The sequence below is a fragment of the Theropithecus gelada genome, chromosome 5 (genome assembly GCF_003255815.1).
Source record: "Theropithecus gelada isolate Dixy chromosome 5, Tgel_1.0, whole genome shotgun sequence".
Lineage (NCBI taxonomy): Eukaryota > Metazoa > Chordata > Mammalia > Primates > Cercopithecidae > Theropithecus > Theropithecus gelada.
In genome coordinates, this window is record NC_037672.1 from 118908997 (window position 1) to 118935168 (window position 26172).

The 26172-nt window shown below is 37.6% G+C and overlaps 1 protein-coding gene across 1 annotated transcript in view; it reads right to left on the bottom strand.

The window, feature by feature from the left end:
• The window catches only part of BBS7 (Bardet-Biedl syndrome 7), a 54783-nt gene that overhangs the window by 2536 nt on the left and 26075 nt on the right, over positions 1–26172 (bottom strand). The window contains exons 12-18 of the mRNA XM_025384981.1: positions 25048–25122; positions 18716–18781; positions 14206–14345; positions 6162–6326; positions 1631–1740; positions 1410–1513; positions 1153–1276 (exon numbers count right to left, since the gene is read on the bottom strand). Coding sequence (XP_025240766.1) covers positions 1153–1276; positions 1410–1513; positions 1631–1740; positions 6162–6326; positions 14206–14345; positions 18716–18781; positions 25048–25122 — 784 coding nt within the window. The remainder of the gene's footprint in view (positions 1–1152; positions 1277–1409; positions 1514–1630; positions 1741–6161; positions 6327–14205; positions 14346–18715; positions 18782–25047; positions 25123–26172) is intronic.

Genomic DNA, 26172 nt, shown 5'->3' on the forward strand with positions numbered 1-26172 from the left:
GAAGAAGAAGAAGAAAAAAGAAAACCTCCTGTCAGGTTAAGTCAAGTTTTGTTATTAAATTAATTCAGATTAAGTCAAGATTTTGCTGTCAAATTACTTATGAAAAAAACTTTGATTTACAAAGCTGTCTGGATTTTGCAATCAGTGATGTTATGTACAGCCAATCTCATAAGTTATTACAAGAATAAAAGAGATCATATGCTTGCCATGTAATAAAGGTTAAGACATTAAATACAGCCACAGTTTGCGAGAAAGTCTCTGGATATGTAATAAGAAATTCAGTAGGCAGGCTTAAGGATCAGTGTGGACTAATGATACCAATGGCTCTACAGTGACTATGGAAGACTTGGCATAGTGTAAAAGGCATGCATTTTGGAGTGAGAAGATTCTAATGCAGGCATTATCACTAGCTTGCTAGGTGACAACAAATTCCTTAGACTCAGATTTCAGTTAAAGTGTATGAAAAATGAAGATAATACCACTTAACGTTGCAGAGCTATTGTAAGGATTAAATATCTCACCTGATTATGAAGACAGTGTAAATAGTGTGCTATATACAACAGGTCTTATGTAAAGATTGCTAATAAAATTGTTTGTCTTAAGCTGTTTCTTCCTTCCTCACTCCTTCTTTCCCTCCCCTCACCTCCTTTACTCTGTTTCAATACAATTTGTGAAACATTCAACTTCTCACCACCAAAGTAAGTTTGGAATTGTAAATTGACACAACACGAATACTGTATATCCTTTATTAAATTTTGCCTTAACATTTTTAAATGCTGCATTTTTATATTTCACAATAGCAACAAAACATGACAAATATTTATGTGAAATACAGTCTAAGCTCTAAAGGTTTATAGATTACATTCATTTTATACCAGGTTTGTTCATATATATAGATTAATTCATCACGGTATACTTATTTCTTAATATACTTGTATTTTATCAAGTAAAAAAATTAAATATTAAAAGTGGCTTGACAAAATTATCCTGTGCAATAAATTGGTTGTCAAGCAATTTACTGATTCATGACTGGTTCATGAATCATGACTGATGTAATCTTTTTATCTTTCTGCCCAGCTTCTCTTATATGATCCTTGGGAAATAGACAGTTGAAAAGAAATATGTTAAGGTATTCTAGAATGGTCCACTAACCATAGAGTCTTTCAAGATGTGCAGGTTGCTTTTTGTATTCTTCCTGTAGGTGATCTGCCTCTTCTAGAATACAGCGATATTCTGGTATCAAAAAGTTCATATTTCCCTCATGAATCTGCAATTCCTTATTTAAAATTAAAAACAGAAGCACCTTAATATTCAAAATTCAATCCAATGTAATGTTAAAGTAACGATAATTTTAGAAATCCTGTGACTTAAAATAATAATCACCAGTCCACGACAACACATGTACTTACTTTTAAAGCATCAATTAACTGCACTTTCTTAGCCAAAAGCAACTGGTACTCCAGCTTTGGGTGGATTAGCTTTAAAGTGTGTTGGACTGATACTTCATTTATCTCTAGAAGGAGGTGACCAGATGCAGTTAGATAAATCACTTTGATCAGAAACATTAATAATGTAACAACAACACAAAATAAACATCAGAAAGAATTATTAATTTTGTTTGTTTCTTTACCGTATGATATGTTGAGGTTAATTTTCCTTTTTGTAGCTTCTTTAGAAAGCACATCTTTTAGGATGGAGATAGTAGAAATGTTGTCAGATTTAAAAACTCCCTCTCCTTTTCTATAAAATTAATATATTTTTTAAAAGAATAGCTGTAGAAGGAAATTGTCCAGTACATATATATTTTATGATTAGTACTTAGTGAATAGATTTGACTGTAGATTTCTTTTGTATACATATATGATTAAAGCAAATTTAAACATGTAATCCTTTACTATTATATTAATTCAGCTTCTGAATATACTCGTAAAACTAAACAAAAGATATATGCCTCCTAAAGATGTGACAATTTGTATAAAAACTTCATTTAGAACAACTTTTACCTTCACTTTTCACTAATATTTCCAACAGCCAACCTCATATATATACATATATAAAATGCACTTAGAATTGCTTACTTACATAAGTGTGTTTTTCTTTCATGTAATCACACAGATTACAATGTGACTATATGCTTTATCCTTAAAAGAAATCTGATATCAAATATGTAAGAATGAAATCTGCTGTTTTTCATGCTCAGCATCCAATGCCACTGCTTATGGTCAGAGGACCGTTATTTTTCTTTTCTTTTTTTGAGACAGACTCTCATTCTGTTGCCAGGCTGGAATGCAGGGGCGCGATCTCGACTGACTGCAATCTCCACCTCCTGGGTTCAAGCGATTCTCCTGCCTCAGCCTCCCAAGTAGCTGGGATTACAGGCAGGCGCCACTACACCCAGCTAATTTTTTTATATTTTTAGTAGCGATGGCATCTCACCATGTTGGCCAGGATGGTCTCAATCTCCAGAACTTGTGATCCGCCCGCCTTGGCCTCCCAAAGTGCTGGGATTACAGGCATGAGCCACCACGCCCGGCCAGGATCGTTATTTTTCTTTAGGGTACCACTCCTCTTTCTCTTGCCCTCTTCAGTCCATATAGTTTCAGTGGCATTGGTCTCAATCTATTTATGGGACTTCAGGAGGAAGCATTGAGCAGTACATTCCATACCCCTGACCACAGTGGTTCATGGCTTGACAGTGATACTCAATCCTGGGATTTTTACTGGAGCTAGTGGGCAAGAGAAGTTCTATAGCAGCTGAAAATATATATAACTGGATTCTAGGAACTGCTGGTGGCCATAACACTGCATGGTAAAGCCAAGAAAAGATAAAAGCAGAACTGAACATGGGATAAAATCTTGATGACATCAATTAAGCCACTGATCCAGTTGTGCATGAGGCAGATTATTGCTAGACTTTTGAGTTATGTGAGATGATAAATTTATTTTATTTGGTTAAGTTGCTTGCATTTGGTTCCTTTTTACGATGACCAAGTTTCCTAATTAATATATATCATCTTTCATATAGTTAATGCCTTGTCATTTGGTTTTCACACACACACAAATGATGTATGCCAACTAGCTATATGCAAATGATAATTGCTTTGGCCTGGTGTAGTGGCTCACGCCTGTAATCCCAGCACTTTGGGAGGCCAAGGCAGGCAGATCACTTGAAGTCAGGAGTTCAAGACCTCATGTTGGCCATGGTGAGACCTGTCTCTACTGAAAATACAAAAATTAGCCAGGCGTGGTAGCACACTCCTAAAATTCCAGCTGCTCAGGAGGCTAAGTCATGAGAACCACTTGAGCCTGGGAGGAGGAGGCTGCAGTGAGCCGAGATTGCGACACTGCACTCCAGCCTGGGCTGATGAGTAAGACCCTGTCTCAAAACAAACAAAAAAAAAGATAATTTTTTTTTTCTAGAAATGAATAATACACTTACTACTTTGATCTCAATTGTGTTTTAGAAATCATGACATTTCTATTAGTCTTTAATCTTAACAGATGATCTTTAGTAAACACATAGTGCCAGGTACTATAGAATGACTCAAATGGTTATCTTCTTTTAATCATCATAACAATTCAATAAAGTAAGTGCTATTATTTTCATTCTTCAGAAAAGAAAACTGAAGCTCAGAGAGTTAAGCAACCAGCTAGGGTCACATAGCTGGTTAAGTCACAGAGCCAGGATTCAAATCTAAGTACATCTGCCTGCAAAGCACATACGTCTACACTACCTCCATACACATATATTTTATTCAGGCATCTGAAAAACATCTGTTGAGCATCTATTATGTGCAAAACTATGTTTTAGGTCCTTGGAGGCTACATACAAAAATATTTAAAATTAGACTGTCCACAAAAATAAAGTTTAACGTAGAGAAATAAGTTTATATAAAAATTATTAGGGGCCAGGCGTGGTGGCTCATGCCTGTAATCCCAGACTTTGGGAGGCCAAGGCAGGCAGATCATGAGGTCAAGAGATCGAGACCATCCTGGCCAACATGGTGAAACCCTATCTCTACTAAAAATACAAAAATTAGCTGGGCATGGTGGCACATGCCTGTAGTCCCAACTACTCAGGAGGCTGAGGCAGGAGAATCACTTGAACCCAGGAAGTGGAGGTTGCAGTGAGCCAAGATCGTGCCAAGGCACTCCAACCTGGTGACAGAGCGAGACTCTGTCTCAAAAAATATATAATAAAAAATAAAAAATAATTATATACTTTAAGCAGATAACAATAAATATCACAGACAAGTAAGAAAAAAATGCTATGGAAAGAGAGAAGAGAATCAAGGAAGGCTTCAAAAATGTAGCTACTGCTGGGTACGGTAGCTTGCACCTATAATCCCAGCTACTGAGGAGGCTGAGGCAGGAGGATTACTTGAAGCCAGGAGTTTGAGACCAGCTTGGGCAACACAGTGTGACCCTGTTTCTTAAAAAAAAAAAAAAAAAAAAAAGTAGCTATTAAGCTGGACCTTAAAGGATAAACAGTTTTGAATCTTAAGAAAAAATATTCAAAGCCACAGAATGATAAAGAGCAAAGGTGTGCTATTATAAAAGTATATAATATGCTAGGGGCATATTGAATTGTCTGCTATGATTAATGTGTGAGGTTCATTGTGGTACTTCAAAATGGGAGTAATTATTACAGGTTTAGACACAGATAAGCTTCCTTGGACGGTATAGTGAAAAACCTCCATAGAATGGATGTTAAAACCAATTAGATTTCTGAAGAGTTCTTGGTTCTAAAAGGCTGAATTCTGAGGTAAAATTATGTTTTTAGAACAATACCGTTATTATTTTAAAATAACAAGAGAAGCAAAAGGTATTCTACTTCTTGCTCCTGAGTTGAGAGAACTTAGGAGAATACCACAATTATCTGCTTAGGGAAAGACCCTTAAGAGGCCAGAGAAACAATAATGAGCTCTCTCCCAGACAACACAAAGCAAAACAAAAACAAAAACAAAAACACACACACAGAAAACAAAAACAACCTACAGGCCAGGTGTGGTGGCTCACACCTATAATCCCAGCACTTTGGGAGGCCAAGGCAGGAGGATTGCTTGAGCTCAGGAGTTTGAGACCAGCTTGACCAACATGGTGAAACCCTGTCTCTACAGAAAATAAAAAAATTAGCTGGGCATGTTGGTGAATGCCTGTGGTCCCAGCTACTCAGGAGGCTGAGGTGGCTGGATCACTTGAGCCTGGGAGGTCGAGGCTGCAGTAAGCCAAGATCATGCCACTGCACTCTAACCTGGGTGACAGAATGAGAGCCTGTCTCAAAACAAACAAAAGGAACAAACAAAAAACAACCTACAGATGTGAGAAAGAATGAAAAAGGAAAGACTCTGAAGAAGCAGGAGGATCCAAGCTCAATGGGTAGATGTAGAGAAATTAGCCTTGCCCAAGAAGTAGGCCATTTCACATTCAGAGACAGGTTAAAAAAAAAAGGAAAAGTTTAGCTTCTACTATATTGAGAAGTTGAGAGGAATTATTGGAACTTACAGAAGATGAGTTAGAGGTAATGGTGGAGGAGCGATGGGTGTAACTAGAAGCTTGAGAAGAGTGTAAAACAATATAATGACCTCCAAACTGTATCAGAATAGCTGCCAAAAGCCTGCATTTTCTAAGCCCTAAACTTCTAAGCCATGTTATATTTGTGCATAAAGAAATTCAACTGGAGTTTTTATTGGAATTAGGATAAATATTCAAATCAATTTGGGTAGGACTGTCATATTTTACAATGTCTTCATATTGATGACTATAGAATATATTACTCCATTTAATCAAGTCATTTATGTCAATAAAATCTTACAGTTTTTGTCATGTAACTTCTACATATTTCTGATTAAGAATATTCCTACAGATTTTATCTGGCTATTTTGTTATTGTTATTGCTACTCTGAAACGGTCTTTTAAAATAATTTATTTTCTCACTAGTTATTGTTATTGTTGGGAACTTAAGAAATGTATTGATCTTTGCATATACATCTTTACTCAATCACTTTTCCAAACTTACTAATTTGATTTGTTTTTCAATAGATTATCTTGAACAGTATAGATTTTCAATCAGATTACTCACAACTCCTAACTTAAAGGAAAACTTAGAAGCTACATTTATATAAAATGACACTTGTGAACCAGTAATAAGTTTGATTTACCTGTAGATACTTTCAAGTTGTGTATCTAGAAAGGTGTTCTGAAAGTAAAATGTCCCACATTCTCCTGCTGGAGGTTTTTCTGGAACTTCAGGCAGACAAAAAACCACCCAGGAGTGAACTTCAGCAAAACTGAACTGGCCTGTTAGAGTCAGTGTATTCATGGGTCTGTAATACAATAGTAGAGGCACATATTTATGTGTGGGAATACATGAAGGTATTATCTGTATGCATTAATAAGCAGAATTTTGTAATATTTGTTGAACAAATATAAATGAAAACATTCAATTTTCTCAGATTAATCTTATACGTAAAATAAATGAACATTTCAATTTCATGAAAAAAAATCGAACACTTACCTATACCTGCACCTGTGCTAAGTATCAGTTAACTGATATATGTAAACAGGTTTTATTCATTATAACATGTTTTCAAATAAAATTCCATTTATTTGGGAATATTTCATTTTTAAAAAGTTTATTTTTTTTATTTTTATAGAGATGAGGTCTTACTATGTTGCCCAGACTGGTCTCGAACTCTAGGGCTCAAGCAATCCACCTCCCTCGGCTTCCCAAAGTGCTCAGATTACAGGTGTGAGCCACCATGCCCAGCCCTCATTTTAAAAAAGCTTATCTACTATTTCTACTACATAAACTACAAAACATACTTATACAAGAATCTCCTTAGGGAAATAATCAGTATAGTGTGAAGGCAAAGAATTGGGCTTTTGAGTAAGACAGGCATGGGTTGTTCCATTATTTACTAGCTCTGTGCCATTGGACAACTTACAGAATAATACCTTCTATCTTCCCGAAATATGGGATCATACTTTCTATCTTGCAAAAGCACACACTAAAGTAACATAAAAAAACTGTAAAATAAATCAAATTTAAAATAAATCAGATGGATAATTATAAAGAGTTAAGAAAATGCAATTTATGAAGTGAAAAGTTCAGACCAATCCTCTCATTTGCAGGTGAAAAAACTAAAACCTAGAGACTAAATTAAATTATACCCCCAAAGTCAGACAGGAACAGATTGTAATCCAAGTCTCTTGATTACCAATTTGCTGTTCTTTCTAGCACACCATGCCGCCTCCATTAATACAACCTTGACTTTTAATGTTTTCCAAAAATCTTCATTAGGAATAGTCTGCCTTACATCTTATTTAAATTATATATTTTAAATTATAGGCAGCAATACAAAGAACATGGGTTTTGGCTTAAATTCATAGCTTTAGTCCCTTTATGAGCAAGTTACTTACTTTTCTAAGCCTCCATTTCTCATTTATAAAATGGAGACATTATTACCTGTCTTGCTATAAGATTTAAATACTACATAAGCTCCCAGCATAATACATGGCACAAAGAAAGTAATCAGTAACTGTTCCTCTCTTTCCCTTCTCTTTAAGCCCATGTTCTGAAAAACTACAAAAAGGTGGATGCCTAAGTTGGCATGGAAATAAAAGGCACTATCACAACCAATTGCTTTATCAGTATTCCCTAAGAAGAAATATAAAGGAAATATAATATTTGAGGCTAATACAATGAGGTCCTATTCACAGAGAACTATTATACTATCTAAAGGTTAAATGGGGGGGGGGGGCGGCGTGCCCAAGGTGGCCAAATAGGAGCAGCTCCAGCCTCCAGCTCCCAGCGTGAGCGACACAGAAGATGGGTGATTTCTGCATTTTCAACTGAGGTACCGGGTTCATCTCACTGGGGCATGTCGGACAGTTGGTGCTGGTCTGCAGGTGCAGCCTGACCAGTGAGAGCTGAAGCAGGGAGAGGCATCGCCTCACCTGGGAAGTGCAAGGGGGAAGGGAATTCCTTTTCCTAGCCAAAGGATATTGAGACACACAACACCTGGAAAATCGAGTAACTCCCACCCTAATACTGTGCTTTACCAAGGGTCTTAGCAAACGGCACACCAGGATATTATATCCCACACCTGGCCCAGAGGGTCCCACGCCCATGGAGCCTCCCTCATTGCTAGCACAGCAGTCTGAGATCTAACTGCAAGGTGGCAGCGAGGCTGGGGGAGGGGTGCCCGCCATTGCTGAGGCTTAAGTAGGTAAGCAAAGCTGCCGGGAAGCTTGAATTGGGTGGAGCCCACCACAGCTCAAGGATGCCAGCCTGCCTCTGTAGAATCCTCTTCTGGGGACAGGGCATAGCTAAACAAAAAGCAGCAGAAACCTCAGCAGAGGTAAATGGCCCTCACTGACAACTTTGAAGAGAGCAGTGGATCTCTCAGCACGGAGGTTGAGATCTGAGAATGGACAGACTGCCTGCTCAAGTGGGTCCCTGACCCCTGAGTAGCCTAACTGGGAGACATCCCCCACGAGGTGCAGACCGACACCTCACACCTCACACGGCAGGGTACACCCCTGAGACGAAGCTTCCAGAGCAAGAATCAGACAGCAACACTTGCTGCTCAGCAAGACTCTATCTTCTGCAGCCTCCACTGCTGATACCCAGGCAAACAGGGTCTGGAGTGGACCTCAAGCAAACTCCAACAGACCTACAGCTGAGGGTCCTGACTGTTAGAAGGAAAACTAACAAACAGAAAGGACACCCACACCAAAATCCCATCAGTACATCACCATCATCAAAGAACAAAGGCACATAAAACCACAAAGATGGGGAAAAAGCAGGGCAGAAAAGCTGGAAATTCAAAAAATCAGAGTGCATCTCCCCCTCCAAAGGAATGCAGCTCATCGCCAGCAACGGAACAAAGCTGGACGGAGAATGACTTTGATGAGTCGAGAGAAGAAGGCTTCAGTCGATCAAACTTCTCAGAGCTAAAGGAGGAATTACGTAACCAGCGCAAAGAAACTAAAAACCTTGAAAAAAGAATGGATGAATGGATAACTAGAATAATCAATGCAAAGAAGACCTTAAAAGAACTGATAGAGATGAAAACCATAACACAAGAACTATGTGACAAATGCACAAGCTTCAGTAACTGACTCAATCAACTGGAAGAAAGAGTATCAATGATTGAAGATCAAATGAATGAAATGAAGCAAGAAGAGAAGTGTAGAGAAAAAAGAGTACAAAGAAATGAACAAAGCCTCCAAGAAATATGGGATTATGTGAAAAGACCAAATCTACATCTGATTGGTGTGCCTGAAAGTGAGGGGGAAAATGGAACCAAGTTGGAAAACACTCTGCAGGATATCATCCAGGAGAATTTCCCCTATCTAGTGAGGCAGGCCAACATTCAAATTCAGGAAATACAGAGAACACCACAAAGATACTCCTCGAGAAGAGCAACTCCAAGACACATAATTGTCAGATTCACCAAAGTTGAAATTAAGGAAAAAATGTTAAGGGCAGCCACAGAGAAAGGTCGGGTTACACACAAAGGAAAGCCCATTGGACTAATAGCAGATCTCTCGGCAGAAACTCTACAAGCCAGAAGAGAGTGGGGGCCAATATTCAACATTCTTAAAGAAAAGAATTTTCAAACCAGAATTTCATATCCAGCCAAACTAAGTTTCATAAGTGAAGGAGAAATAAAATTCTTTACAGACAAGCAAATGCTTAGAGATTCTGTCACCACCAGGCCTGCCCTACAAGAGATCCTGAAGGAAGCGCTAAACATGGAAAGGAACAACCAGTACCAGCCATTGCAAAAACATGTCAAAATGTAAAGTCCATCGATGCTAGGAAGAAACTGCATCAACTTGCGAGCAAAATAACCAGCTAAAATCATAATGACAGGATCAAATTCACACATAACAATATTAATCTTCAATGTAAATGGACTAAATGGTCCAATTAAAAGACACAGACTGGCAAATTGGATGAAGAGTCAAGACCCATCAGTTTGCTGTATTCAGGAGACCCATCTCACATGCAGAGACACACATAGGCTCAAAATAAAGGGATGGAGGAAGATCTACCAAGCAAATGGAAAACAAAAAAAAAGCAGGGTTGCAATCCTAGTCTCTGATAAAACAGACTTTAAACCATCAAAGATCAAAAGAGACAAAGAAGGCCATTACATAATGGTAAAGGGATCAATTCAACAGGAAGAGCTAACTATCCTAAATATATATGCACCCAATACAGGAGCACCCAGATTCATAAAGCAAGTCCTTAGAGACTTACAAAGAGACTTAGACTCCTATACAATAATAATGGGAGACTTCAACACCCCCACTGTCAACATTAGACAGATCAATGGGACAGAAAGTTAACAAGGATATCCAGGAATTGAACTCAACTCTGCACCAAGCGGACCTAATAGACATCTACAGAACTCTCTACCCCAAATCAACAGAATATACATTCTTCTCAGCACCACATCACACTTATTCCAAAATTGACCACATAATTGGAAGTAAACCACTCCTCAGCAAATGTAAAAGAACAGAAATTATAACAAAATGTCTCTCAGACCACAGTGCAATCAAATTAGAACTCAGGACTAAGAAAATCAAACAAAACCGCTCAACTACATGGAAACTGAACAACCTTGCTCCTGAATGACTACTGCGTACAGAACGAAATGAAGGCAGAAATCAAGATGTTCTTTGAAACCAATGAGAACAAAGATACAACACACCAGAATCTCTGGGACACATGTTAAGCAGTGTGTAGAGGGAAATTTATAGCACTAAATGCCCACAAGAGAAAGCAGGAAAGATCTAAAATTGACACTCTAACATCACAATTAAAAGAACTAGAGAAGCAAGAGCAAACATATTCAAAAGCTAGCAGAAGGCAAGAAATAACTAAGATCAGAGCAGAACTGAAGGAGATAGAGACACAAAAAACCCTCCAAAAAAATCAATGAATCCAGGAGCTGGGTTTTTGAAAAGATCAACAAAATTGATAGACCGCTATCAAGACTAATAAAGAAAAGAGAGAAGAATCAAATAGATACAATAAAAAATGATAAAGGCGATATCACCGCCGACCCCACAGAAATACAAACTACCATCAGAGAATGCTATAAACACCACTACGTGAATAAACTAGAAAACCTAGAAGAAATGGATAAATTCCTGGACACTTACACTCTCCCAAGACTAAACCAGGAAGAAGTTGAATCCCTGAATAGACCAATAGCAGGCTCTGAAATTGAGGCAATAATTAATAGCCTACCAACCAAAAAAAGTCCAAGACCAGACAGATTCACAGCCAAATTCTACCAGAGGTACAAGGAAGAGTTGGTACCATTCCTTCTGAACCTATTCCAATTAACAGAAAAAGAGGGAATCCTCTCTAACTCATTTTACGAGGCCAACATCATCCTGATACCAAAGGCTGACAGAGATACAACAAAAAAAGAGAATTTTAGACCAATATCCCTGATGAACATCGATGCAAAAATCCTCAATAAAATACTGGCAAACCGAATCCAGCAGTACATCAAAAAGCTTATCCACCATGATCAAGTGGGCTTCATCCCTGGGATGCAAGGCTGGTTCAACATTCGCAAATCAATAAACATAATCCAGCATATAAACAGAACCAAAGACAAAAACAACATGATTATCTCAAGAGATGCAGAAAAGGCCTTTGACAAAATTCAACAGCCCTTCATGCTAAAAATTCTCAATAAATTTGGTATTGATGCAACGTATCTCAAAATAGTAAGAGCTATTTATGACAAACCCACAGCCAATATCATACTGAATGGGCAAAAACTGGAAGCATTCCCTTTGAAAACTGGCACAAGACAGGGATGCCCTCTCTCACAACTCCTATTCAAAATAGTATTGGAAGTTCTGGCTGGGGCAATCAGGCAAGAGAAAGAAATCAAGGGTATTCAGTTAGGAAAAGAAGAAGTCAAATTGTCCCTCTTTGCAGATGACATGATTGTATATTTAGAAAACCCCATTGTCTCAGCCCAAAATCTCAGTTGACAAGCAACTTCAGCAAAGTCTCAGGATACAAAATCAATGTGTAAAAATCACAAGCATTCTTATACACCAGTAACAGACAAACAGAGAGCCAAATCATGAATGAACTCCCATTCACAATAGCTTCAAAGAGAATAAAATACCTAGGAATCCAACTTACAAGGGATGTAAAGGACCTCTTCAAGGAGAACTACAAACCACTGCTCAGTGAAATAAAAGAGGACACAAACAAATGGAAGAACATACCATGCTCATGGATAGGAAGAATCAATATTGTGAAAATGGCCATACTGCCCAAGGTAATTTATAGATTCAATACCATCCTCATTAAGCTACCAATGACTTTCTTCACAGAATTGGAAAAAACTGCTTTACAGTTCATATGGAACCAAAAAAGAGCCCGCATCTCCAAGACAATCCTAAGCCAAAAGAACAAAGCTGGAGGCATCATGCTACCTGACTTCAAACTATACTACAAGGCTACAGTAACCAAAACAGCATGGTACTGGTACCAAAACAGAGATATAGACCAATGGAACAGAACAGAGCCCTCAGAAATAATACCACATATCTACCGCCATCTGATCTTTGATAAACCTGAGAAAAACAAGAAATGGGGAAAGGATTCCCTATTTAATAAATGGTGCTGCGAAAATTGGCTAGCCATAAGTAGAAAGCTGAAACTGGATCCTTTCCTTACTCCTTATATGAAAATTAATTCAAGATGGATTAGAGACTTAAATGTTAGACCTAAAAGCATAAAAACCCTAGAAGAAAACCTAGGGAATACCATTCAGGACATAGGCATGGGCAAAGACTTCATGTCTAAAACACCAAAAGCAATGGCAACAAAAGCCAAAACTGACAAATGGGATCTCATTAAGCTAAAGAGCTTCTGCACAGCAAAAGAAACTACCATCAGAGTGAACAGGCAACCTACAGAATGGGAGAAAATTTTTGCAATCTACTTGTCTGACAAAGGACTAATATCCAGAACCTATAAAGAACTCAATCAAATTTACAAGAAAAAAACAAACAACCCCATCAAAAAGTGGGCAAACGATATGAATAGACACTTCTCAAAAGAAGACATTCATACAGCCAACAGACACATGAAAAAATGCTCATCATCACTCGCCATCAGAGAAATGCAAATCAAAACCACAATGAGATACCATCTCACACCAGTTAGAATGGCAATCATTAAAAAGTCAGGAAACAACAGGTGCCGGAGAGGATGTGGAGAAATAGGAACACTTTTACACTGTTGGTGGGACTGTAAACTAGTTCAACCATTGTGGAAAACAGTGTGGCGATTCTGCAAGGATCTGGAACTAGAAATACCATTTGACCCAGCCATCCCATTACTGGGGATATACCCAAAAGATTATAGGTCATGCTGCTATAAAGACACATGCACACGTATGTTTATTGCGGCACTATTCACAATAGCAAAGACTTGGAATCAACCCAAAGGTCCATCAGTGACAGACTGGATTAAGAAAATGTGGCACATATACACCATGGGATACTATGCAGCCATAAAAAAGGATGAGTTCATGTCCTTTGTAGGGACATGGATGCAGCTGGAAACCATCATTCTCAGCAAACTATCGCAAGAACAGAAAACCAAATACCACATGTTCTCACTCATAGGTGGGAATTGAACAATGAGATCACTTGGACACAGGAAGGGGGTCATCACACACAGGGTCCTATTGTGGGGAGGGGGTAGGGGGGAGGGAGAGCATTAGGAGATATACCTAATGTAAATGACGAGTTAATGGGTGCAGCACACCAACATGGCACATGTATACATATGTAACAAACCTGCACATTGTGCACATGTACCCTAGAACTTAAAGTATAATAATAATAAAAAAAAGGTTAAACAGTATTTGCTCTCACATTAAGTATCTGAGAAAGAGAACTGCTATTCCAATAATCCCAGAATAGTAATATATGAGAAAGATGGAAAAGTACAACTCAAACTAGCCTGTAAAATAAAACAAATAATCTTATATTTATTAGAAATATTAAATCTATAATATTTAAACTATTTAATTTTTAAAAGTAGAACTTGCTAACAGAATTTACACTATAAAAATAAAAAACAGGTCTATTTGAATTGTGTAATATCCTAAAAAGAAACTGCTCTTTCCTTTGTCCTACCTGTCATGATCAATAAAGTGAGTTCTTTGATGGAGTGAAAGAGGTTTGATGTGGTATTGGCGGACCTGACAGGTTTTGGGTTGAATTCTTGGAGTCACATATGCTTGTAGTGTGCCATACTGGCCTTCAATTGAGCGAATCTGATTCAACAGAAAAAAGAAAACAAAATAAGAATATTTAGCAGCAAAACATATCTTTAAAACGTTCAACACAAGTTATCAAGTACTTAAAATTCACTAAGATGTGAAGACCTAATTTAAGAGGAGTTGGAAAGCTGTCTAGCTTCTTTCTCCTGTCCCACTCTGTTCCAATTCACGGGACAGATTGTAGTACCTCTTGTACTACACAAAGGTAACTTCTCTAATCTAATTAATACTTTAACTCATACTTTTCATGGCATGAGGGGGAAAACATCAAAATTTGACCTAAGTGGGAAACATTAAAAAGTTTAAGTAAGATGTTTTGCAAATGTTGCACTGTGAATATTGCTGACAAGGAAGAGGATAAGAAAACATAATAAGTAAAACTACAGAAAGAAAACAAAAAATAGATCTGATAAACCTATATTTTGGTGTTAAGTTTTAAAGAGTAATAAGCTCATATTGGCAGAGATTTTTTTCCACAAGAAAAAGAGTTTTAATATAGAACATAATAATTTTATATGAAAAATTATTTTGTAATAATCAGCATAACAATTAATATTCCTTATTTACAAATTCAAACAATAAAGAAAAATCTGGACAAACATGTAGGTCACCTGAAATCCTCCCACCCCAGATGATCATTATTACTACTTTGGTAGTTATGCTTTCATGTCTCTCCACGTACAGGTACAAAAAAAGAGTATTTAGCATATAGCTGTTATTATAAAAATCTATTGACAGAAAAAATGTTTCAAATAACTTAATTATTGACATTCTGTGAAAATAGAGATGCATACCTATAATCTAATTATGGCATATTTGAACTGGAAATTCTTTTGGGCTATTTTGAATATAACTGGCTGGATATCCTGAGAATTCAACATACTTAACAGGAAATAGTAATTCACTGAGCTGGGAAGATCTAATTTAAAAGAAGGACCTAATTTAATATATCATTTCACATGACTAAGTCTATTGGATATCCTACACATCTTTGCTTTCATTTCTAATGTTCACATTTTCCCCCTTATCTCTGCCTCTCCTATCACCACCACCTTGCTGCTCCTCCCATCCCACTTATGCCTTCCCATATTATATAACTGGCTATATCAGACAGGTGTGTTTCTTTTCATACATTTATTCATATTTATATTAATATAAATAAAAATCTATTCAAATTATATAGAGAGATTTTATCCGCATTTTGTGTGTTTTATGAAATTCCCTCCACGTTAATCTGTATAAATCAACTCATTCTTTATAGTAGCTGTGTAATATTCCAAGATATGGATAAATAGTTATTTATTCAACCATTCAATCATTAATGAGTATTCACCTTGGTTCTACTTTTCTGCTTCTACAAGCAATGCTGCAATTAATTATATTCATGTCTGTATGTATATTACTGTTATTTTATTGCTATTAATAGATTTCCCCAAAGGAGCTAATATCTATTTTCCAAAGTGGTTGTAACAACTTATATTTCCACGAGCTGTGACTGACAGTGTCATTTTCTTCATCCCCGTCCCCAGTGTTGTTCTTTAACTATTAATTTTTTGCCATTCGGCTAGATAAAAGAAACTGCTTTTTGTTATTTTAATTTGAATTTCTCTGGCTAAAGATGAGGTAGAACGTTTTTGTTTGTTAGCTATTTTGATTCCCTCTTCTGTGTTTTGGGTTTTTTGCTTGTTTGTTTGTTTTTGAGATAGAGTCTCACACCATTGCCCAGGCTAGAGTACAGTGGCACAATCTCAGCTCACTGCAACCTCCATCTCCTGGGTTCAAGCGATTCTCATGCCTCGGCCTCCCAAGTAGCTGGGATTACAGGTGCGTAATCCCAGCTAACTTTTTTGTTTTTGTTTTTTTTGTAGTAGAGACAGGGTTTCACCATGTTGGCCAGGCTGTTCTTGAACTCCTGACCTCAAGTGATCTGCCCGCCTTGGCCTCCCAAAGTGCTGAGATTACAGGTGTGAGCCACTGTGCCCAATCTTCTCTTCTGTGACTTGCCTGTCCATATCCTTTGCCTATTTTCCTTACTTGGTGGTTTTTATTGTAACAATAGGCTGTTTATACGTTATTGACAATTACTGTTAGACAATTAAGTCTTCTTTCTTTAAATAAGTAGGTACTTAATTCATCTGAATTTATTTTTTATATATGGCATAAGATAACAATTCATTTGATTTTCTTCTAGATGGATGCTAGTTGTGTCAACAGTAATTTTTAAACAGAAATAGTGATTTAATAGAAGTGTTCCCTTCTATTAAAATAGAAATGTCATGCACTAAATTCCCATAAATGCGAAATATATTCTGGGTTCTATTTCTAGATTATTCTGTTGTATGGCCTATATATTTAGGCTTGGAAATATCCTCCATTATTTTTATTATGGTAGTTTTATGGTATGTTTTATCATATGGCAAAGCAAGTTACACCTTACTTTTCTTCTTTTTCGTAATTTTCTTGGCTCTTTTCAGGCATTTTGTCTTTCTTCTACACTTTAAAATTATTATGTCCAACTAAAAAAAGGGGAACATGGCCGGGTGTGGTGGCTCACACCTGTAATCCCAGCACTTTGGGAGGCCAAGGTGGGTGGATCAACTGAGGTCAGGAGTTCGAGACCAACCTGTCCAACATGGTGAAACCCTGTCTCTACTAAAATACAAAAATTAGCCAGGCAGGGTGGTGCACGCCTATAATCCCTGCTACTAGGGATGCTGAGGCATGAAAATCGCTTGTACCAGGGAGGTGGAGGTTGCATCGAGCCAAGATTGCGCCACTGCACTCCAGCCTGGGTGACAGAGCAAGACTCCATCTCAAAAACAAAACAAAACAAAACAACAACAAAAAAAGTGAAACATTGCTTTTAATCAATTTTTACTCAACTTTCAAATTTGTCAGCAGAAACTTGCTCAATGTAAAATGTTTAATTAGGTCACTTACTGATACTTTTTTTTTTTTTTTTAGAAATAAATTTATCCTAGTTTTCCATTTTTCTTTCAAAGTACATAAAAAGGAATGTATGCAGACCAAAATGAATTGTTCAGGGGAAACATCATATTTAACTGGAACTTCCTTAACCAGATGTGAAAAAAATATTGTGTAACAGCATCTCTCTTGAAAAATAAAAAAACCTTTGAGTTTCAAAACATCAGCAACACCAGGAAAAAAGTTACAGTCCTTAATTTTTAGATCATACGTCTATCAAAATTAATCCCACTATAAATAACTAAAACAGATTTGTGTGCTATGGTAAGTAATTATAAAAATGATTATGTCAAACTTTAAAAGGTTTTCTCTAGAATGTATGATAATAAATGATATCACTGGAATGCAATCAGCAAAATTCAGGTGGTAGGAAAATATATGACAAATGCTCAGATACTTTAATAACTAAGTTAATTTAGAAGATGACTCTGAGGACCAGCCTGGCCAACATGGTAAACCCCGTCCCTACGAAACAAACAAAAAAAAGTACAAAAATTAGCCAGGTGTGATGGAAGACACCTGTAATCCCAGCTACTCAGGAGGCTGAGGCAAGAGAATTGCTTGAACCTGGGAAGCGGAGGATGCAGTGAACCCAGATCATGGCACTGCATTCCAGCCTGGGCGACGAGAGCACAAGAGTGAGACTCCATCTCAAGAAGAAAAAAAAAAAGATGACTGGATTAAACAAGCTGTAAAACAAAAATCAGTAAAATCTGAACATTAAATATTTTATAATATTAAAAAATTGTTGATTTTTCTTAGGTGTGATAATAGTGTAGTTATGTTTAAAAAAAGAGAGAGTACCTATCTTTTAGACACACTAAATGAAATTATGAGTATCTTGTATTTGCTTGAAAATATTTTAGGGTAGTAATGATAGCATAAACAAGGTGGCCATGAGTTGATCACTGCCGAAGCTGTGTGATTAATACATGGGGATTCATTACTTTTATAAATGTTTGAAACTTTCTATAATAAAACATTTGAAAGAAAATTTTCAGTTAGAGGAAACTTTAAGACCAATAATTTTAGGCTGGGTATGGTGGCTCATCCCTGTAATCCCATCACTTTGGGAGGCTGAGGCATGTGAACTGCTTGAGCTCAAGAGTTTGAGACCAACCTGGGCAACATGGCAAAACCCAATTTCTATTTAAAAAATAAAAATCAATAATTTTAGAGAAGATGATTAAGAAATAATAGCAGAGATTGTGGTCTGGGCTAAATTATATCCTAACTGGTCATTCAAAATTCATTACTCCAAAACAATTCATTTCAGGGAGAAATTAAATGCAAACAAATAATATCATATGTTATAAGACATACCAGGAGGAAAAAGGAAATTTAAACATTCAAGTAAAGGTAATTTCTAATATTTTTACCTTGAGTTCCAGCCTTGTAGTATTTGCCTGGCACCGATAAGTGGCGAGAAGGAAGTTGTCATTTGACTGGGAAGAATACAAAGTGGAGGAAAAGAATGAATCCATGTTTTTAGCAACAAAAAAAAGGCATCAATAATAATAATGGTTACCATTTACTTAAGTACCTGTCACTGGTGCTAAGTGCTTTTGAAACATGTTATAACTTATACTTACAAAAACCCTATGCACTAAGTTTTACTAATTAAGCTTTAACAGATGAAGAAACTGAGGTTATGAGGAGTTAAATAACTTCCCCACAGCCATTAAGTGATGAAACTGGAATTCAAATTCCTATCTAAAGCTCATGCTCTTTCCATCTTGAGTTTTTACAATAACATTTTTAAACATTAAGAATTCTTCTAAAAATCTGACAATGCAAACACCAAATGTGATATGGTTTGGCTGTGTCCCCACCCAAATCTCATTTTGAACTGTACTCCCGTAATTCCTATGTGTTATGGGAGGGACCCAGTGGGAGATAATTGAATCATGGGGCCAGTTTCTCCCATACTGCTCTCATGGTAATGAATAAGAGCTGATGGTTTTATAAGGGAAAATCCCTTTCTCTTGGCTCTCATTCTCTTTTCTCTTGTCTGCCACCATGTGAGATATGCCTTTCACATTCCTCCATGATTGTGAGGCCTCCTCAGCCAGGTGGAACTGAGAGTCCAATAAACCTCTTTCTTTTGTAAATTGTCCAGTTCCTAGTATGTCTTTATCAGCAGTGTAAAAATTGACTAGCACAGTAAATTGGTACTGGTAGAGTGTGGTGCTGCTATAGAGATACCCAAAAATGTGGAAGTGACATTGGAACTGGGTAACAGGCAGGGGCTGGAACAGTTTGGAGTACTCAGAAAAAGACAGGAAAATGTGGGAAAGTGTGAAACTTCCTAGAGACTTATTGAATGGCTGTGTCCAAAATGCTGATAGTGATGTGGACAATGAAATCCAGGCTGAGGTGATTTCAGATGGAGATGAGGAACTTGTTGGGAAATGGAGCAAAGGTGACTCTTACTATGTTTTAGCAAAGAGGCTGGCAGCATTATGCCCCTGCCCTATAGATGTGTGGAACTTTGAAGGGAGATAATTTAGGGTATGTGGCAGAAGAAATTTCTAAGCAGCAAAGCATTCAAGAAGTGACTTGGGTGCTGTTGAAAGCATTCAGTTTTATAAGGGAAGGAGATCATAAAGGTTCAGAAAATTTGTAGCTTAACAATGCAATAGAAAAGAAAATCCCATTTTCTGAGAAATTCAAGTTGGCTGTCGAAATTTGCATGAGTAATGATGAGCCGAACATTAATCATCAAGACAATGGGGAAAATGTATCCAGAGCATGTCAGAGGTCTTCATGGCAGCCCCTCCCACCACAGGCCTGGAGGCCTAGGAGGAAAAAGTGGTTTTGTGGGCTAGGCCGAGGATCTCCATGCTGTGTGCAGCCTAGCAACTTGGTGCCCTGTGTCCCAGTCACTATAGCCGTGGCTGAAAGGGGCCAACGCAGAGCCTGGCCTGTGGCTTCAGAAGCCTTGAGCCTTGGCAGCTTGCCTGAGTTGTTGAGCCTGTCAGTGCACAATAGTCAAGAATTGGGGTTTGGGAACCTCCGCCTAGATATCAGCAGATGTATGGAAACACCTGAATGTTCAAGCGGAAATTTGCTGCAGGGGCGGGGCTCTCACAGAGGACCTGTCCAGGGCAGTATGGAAGGAAAATGTGGGGTTGGAGCCCCAACATAGAGTTTCTACTGGGGCACTGCCTAATGGAGCTGTGAGAAGAGGGCCATTGTCTTCCAGACCCCAGAATGGTAGATCCACCAACAGCTTGCACTATGAGCCTGGAAAAGTCACAGACACTCAATGCCAGACTATGAAAGAACCCAGGAGTGGGGAGTACACCGTGCAAAGTCACAGGGGTGGAGCTGCCCAAGGCCATAGAAGCCCACCTCTTGCATCAATGTGACCCAGATGTGAGACATGAAGTCAAAGGATCATTTTGGAGGTTTAAGATTTGACTGCCTTGCTAGATTTTGGACTTGCATGGGGCCTGTAGCCCCTTTATTTTGGCCAATTTCTCCCATTAGGAATGGTTGTATTTACCCAATGCCTGTACCCCCACTGTATCTAGGAAGTAACTAACTTGCTTTTGATTTTACAGGCTCATAGGCAGAAGGGACTTGCCTTGTCCCAGATGAGACTTTGGACTGTGGACTTCTGAGTTAATGCAAAAATGAGTTAAGACTTGGGGGACTTTTGGGAAGGCACGATTGGTTTTGAAATGTAAGGACATGAAATTTGGGAGGTGCAGGGGTGGAATGATATGGTTTGGCTGTGACCCCACCCAAATTTCATCTTGAATTGTACTTCTGTAATTCCCATGTGCTGTGGGAGGGACCCAGTGGGAGAAAACTGAATCATGAGGGTGGTTTCTGCCATACTGTTTTTCATGGTAGTGAATAAGTCTCATGAGGTCTGATGTTTTTATAAACCCCATTCTCTTGGCTCTCATTCTCTCTTGTCTGCCGCCATGTGAGATGTGCCTTTCACCTTCTGCCATTATTGTGAGGCCTCCCCAGCCAGGTGGAACTGTGAGTCCAATAAACCTCTTTCTTTTGTAAATTGTCCCATCTTGGATATGTCTTTATCAGCAGTGTGAAAATGGACTAATACAAAATGTTTATACTATAAAGGCACATACATCAGAGTTTGATATTGAATCTCTTGGATTTTTCACAAATACTTACAGAGGAAAGAAAATATCTCTTCTCTCTATTCCCAGCAAATGGCACAGTGCCTGGCACACTGTAAGCACTTAATACATGTTTGTTGAACTAACCTAGAGGAGTTCCTTCAAATATTATAACTTCTTGAAATTGAATATTAAACTACTAGAAATAGAGAAATGTAGCTAGGTTCATGGATTACAAAAACAGACATAGCAACGTAAGATAATTTATATGTTATTTTCGAGACTATTTCTCTATTTTTATTAAATAATCAAAGAAATGAAAAGGATGGTAATATAAAATATAAAACTCAAACATTACAATTTCAAATCATTTAAACTCAACAGAGAGGACCGATCAATTTAAAAGTAAATATATTCTTTTTTTTTTTTTTTTTTTTTGAGACAGAGTCTTGCTGTGTTGCCCAGGTTAGAGTGCAGTGGTGTGATCTCAGCTCAATGCAACCTCTGCCTCCTGAGTTCAATTGACTCTCATACCTCAGCCTCCTGAATAGCTGGGAGTACAGGCGCATGCCCCCACATCCAGCTACTTGTTTTGTATTTTTAGTAAAGAGGGTGTTTTACCATGTTGGCCAGGCTGATCTTGAACTCCTGGCCTCAGGTGATCCACCTGCCTTGGGCTCCCAAAGTGCTGGGATTACACATACGAGCCACGGTGCCAAGCCGTAAATATATTCTTGTATGATTAAAAACAAACGTTATATACTACAGTGTTTATTGATAAATGATACAGATAACATGTTTGGGATGAGGTTTGGGAGTGGGGAAGGAGAGGGTGAAGAGCATGAGAAAATAAGACTGGGCTGGGCATGGTGGCTCACACCTGTAATCCCAGCACTTTGGGAGGCTGGGAGGTGGAAGGACAGCTTGAAGCTAGGAGTTCAAGACCAGCCTGGGCAACAAAGTGAGGCCCCATCTCTACAAAATGTAAAAAAATAAAAAAAAATTAGCCGGGGATCATGGCATATGCCTATGGTCCTATGTACTCAGGAGAATGAGACAAGAAGGTAAGTTTGAGCCTAGAAGTTTGAGGCTGCAATGAGCTATGATCACACCACTGCACTTCAGCCTAGGTGACACAGTAAGACCCCCATCTCTTGAAAAAAAAAAAAAAAAGACTAACCATACGTTGAACATTAGTGATGGGTACATGCAAGTTATTATACTAGTCTTTCTACTTTTGTGTATACTTGAAATCTCCATAAGTTTTTTTAAAGCCACTGTCCTAGAAAACATATTTTAAATTAGTATGAAATAGTCATTTCAAAAAATCCTTCAGTGATGTAATTAAAACAGATTAATCTTTCATAGTAACTTAAGAATCAAAGATCTTAAGTTTATGTTAACTTGATTTTCTAAATAATCATAAAAATGTAGGCCATATCTTTTGTGTTTTGTTCTCAAACAGGGATGACAAACCATATACTGATAATGTAATACAACTGTTATAAAATCTCTTATTAAAAATAAAATTTTTACTATGAAGTTATATTGAAAAATAGGCTGGGCATGGTGGCTCACACCTGTAATCCCAGCACTTTGGGAGGCCAAGGTGGGTGGATCACCTGAGGTCAGGAGTTCAAGACCAGCCTGACCAACATGGCAAAACCCCATCTCTACTAAAAATACAAAAATTAGCCGGGTGTGGTGGCGTGTGTGTGTAGTCCCGGCTACTTGGGAGTCTTGAGACAGGAGAATTGCTTGAACCTGGGAGGCGGAGGTTGTAGTGAGCTGAGATTGTGCCGCTGCACTCCAGCCTGGGTGATGGAGTAAGACTCCGTCAAAAAAAAAAAAAAAAAAAAAAGACAGAAAGAAACAAAAATAAAGAAAGAAAGAACGAAAAAGAAAGAAAGAAAGAAAGAATGAATGAAAAAGAGAAAGAAAAAAAGAAAGAAAAGTATTCTTATATCTATCAATATTTTACTTTATCTACTCTTTTATTCCTCCTTTTTAAAAAATATATAAGGCCAGACATGGTGGCTCATGCCTATAATCCCAGCACTTTGGCAGGCTGTGGTGGGAGGATCACTTAGGCCCAGGAGTTTGACACCAGCCTGGGCAACATAGGAAGACCCTGTCTCTACAAAAAATTTCAAAATCAGCCAGGCATGGTGGCTTGTGCCTGTAGTCCCAGCTACTTGGAAGGCTGAGGTGGAAGGATCTGCTTGAGCCCAGGAGGTCGAGGCTGCAGTGAGCCATGATCACGCCACTGCACTCCAGCCTGCGCAACAGAGTGAGACCATGTCTTAAAAAAAGTAAATAAGTAACAAAAACCAAATAAGTAAAATATATTCTGCAGCAGTGCCAATGCATAAAAATAAAAATAAAATACATATTAATACAACTACCCACCAACTCCAGTTACCATCTCCTCCTGCTCTGGCTTGCCTTCTCCAATGCAATTAATCCAAACCTTATCTATACCTTGACTTCTCTTCAGGAGTCACACGTAGCTCTGAGACTGCTTATCGGCTAGTACTAAGCAGAAAGAAGAGATACAGAAAGCATGTCCAAAAGCACGTCCAAAAGCACTGACGTGATCTCATCTCAGGTACTGTGCACATGTTAAGTGCTCAATAAAAGTCTGTTGAATGAAGTTTATTACGCATTCAACAAACCTAGAAAAAGTGGGGCAGGGCAGGAAGAGCGGGGGAAGCAACAGATCATGTTCCAATGCAGGGATGTGTGAAACTATATAGCATTTTCAGGAATTTTAAGAACTTCAGTTTGGCAGAAATAATGTGCATGGGAGGGGTGGTAGCAACCAGTGAGAGAGAAGTTAGAGATGTAATCAAGAGCTGAATCATGGAAAGTTTTCTATGCCACAATAAGGAATCTATATTTATATCTAGCAGGAAATCAGGAATATTTAAAAGGTTTTGAGAAAAGAAAGATACAGTGATGTTTGTGTTTTAGGAAGGAAGACTTTCTGGTGGTAGTGTACATACAGCATATCCCAGAAGTCAGAGGCAAGACTAGAGGCAGAGAAATGTATAAAGTAGTTCAAGGAAGACATGATACGGGCCTGGACTAAGTTAACAGGGGTAGGAATGAAGCCAAGTAGAAGTAAGAAAGCCATGGAGGTAGAACTGACAGAAACTGACTAATTGGGTCTATAGGCTGAACATTCCAAAACTGAGTATCTAAAATGCTCCAAAACCCTAAACTTTTTGAGTGCCAAGATAATACTTTAAGGAAACGCTCACTGGAGCATTTCAGAATTTCAGATTTTCAAATTTGGGGTGCTGAACCAGTAAGTATAAAACAAATATTCCAAAACCTAAAAAAATCCAAAATCCAAAATACTTCTTGGTCCCAAGCATTTCACATAAGGGATATCAACCTGTAACAGATCACAGAAAGGAAGGAATCTAGGACAACACTAGGTTTCTCGACTGAGGACAGGGAAAGAGAACCGACACAGATTTTGAAGGAGAGGTTACATAAGAAATGACTGAAAAAGAAACATCAAAACCTAACAGCATTTATAGACTTTAATCAAAATGGCATAATAGAAATGAAAGCATGTGAAGAATTCTTTTATATTTTTTACTCACCTCAGAATCACAGCTGCTAAAGCTAACAACAGCAGAATTTTTATCCACATCAAGTAAATCTATTGGAACATCACTCTACAGTCAATATTAAAAAAAAGAAGGTTTAGATGGAAAACCTAAAAATGTTCATAAATTATGTTTTCTCTAAGAGTTCTCCTTAGTTCTAGTTTATATTCATCTTTAAATCTGAGAGTATGAATTCTCTTAATTTATACTTGATAGTATATACTTCTAGAAAATAAATATAATAAAGAATAAATGTTATTTTACAATCACCTGTTTTGTTCTAACTTGGAATATAAAAATCACAGAATATAATCTCTTACCACCCCCTTAGAAGTCCAATTGCCCCACTTATTTTTGTAAAGTACTAAAAATGTTACTATGAGCTATAAATAATCACATGGCCATTCTGATTCATTTTTAGCAGTTTCAATTTCACCTGTAACACAGAAAGAAGATAATTTTTGGTCTCCTCTGGAGAGGCAGTTTCTAGGACAAAGCTGTTGCACTGTGTTCTACGTGAATGGCATTCCCAGAGTTGCTCAATGCAACAACCCGTGAGCTAGCATTACTTAAGAGAGTTTTCTGCCTTTAGGTTGTTTAAAATAATCTGATATCTTCATTACGTCTTTTTAAACCTTCTCTTCCTCCAATTTATTATGTTCTCATTTTGTGATTGGTTTACTATCTGTTGCTTGTTTTCTATTCATCCTATTATTCTTTTCTACTTCCTGAATACCTTCTAATTTAAATAAGTCAGCAAATGTATACATTGATGAATGGAGTCATACATTATTACCCCTAAATTTCACCCTTTAGGATTTTCTACTTTGCCTGTTGACCTGCCAGAAACTATTGGGTTAATGAGCAAGCTGTACTTTAACGTTTGGGGCTTAAAAAGAAAAAGTTCTAGCAAGGGCGTTAAATATGGTAGTTTTCTAAGTCACATCTTTGTTAAGATTCTCCCAGAGGGTAGCCAAAGAAGAAAAACTTTACTGTCTTTTCTATTTCTTCTTAAAATTTAAGCCCATCTTTGGTTTATTAAGTACATAAATAAAAAGTAAAAATACAATTCAAATAATCTATGAGCAAACAATAGATTAAAAGGCCATAAACATTTAA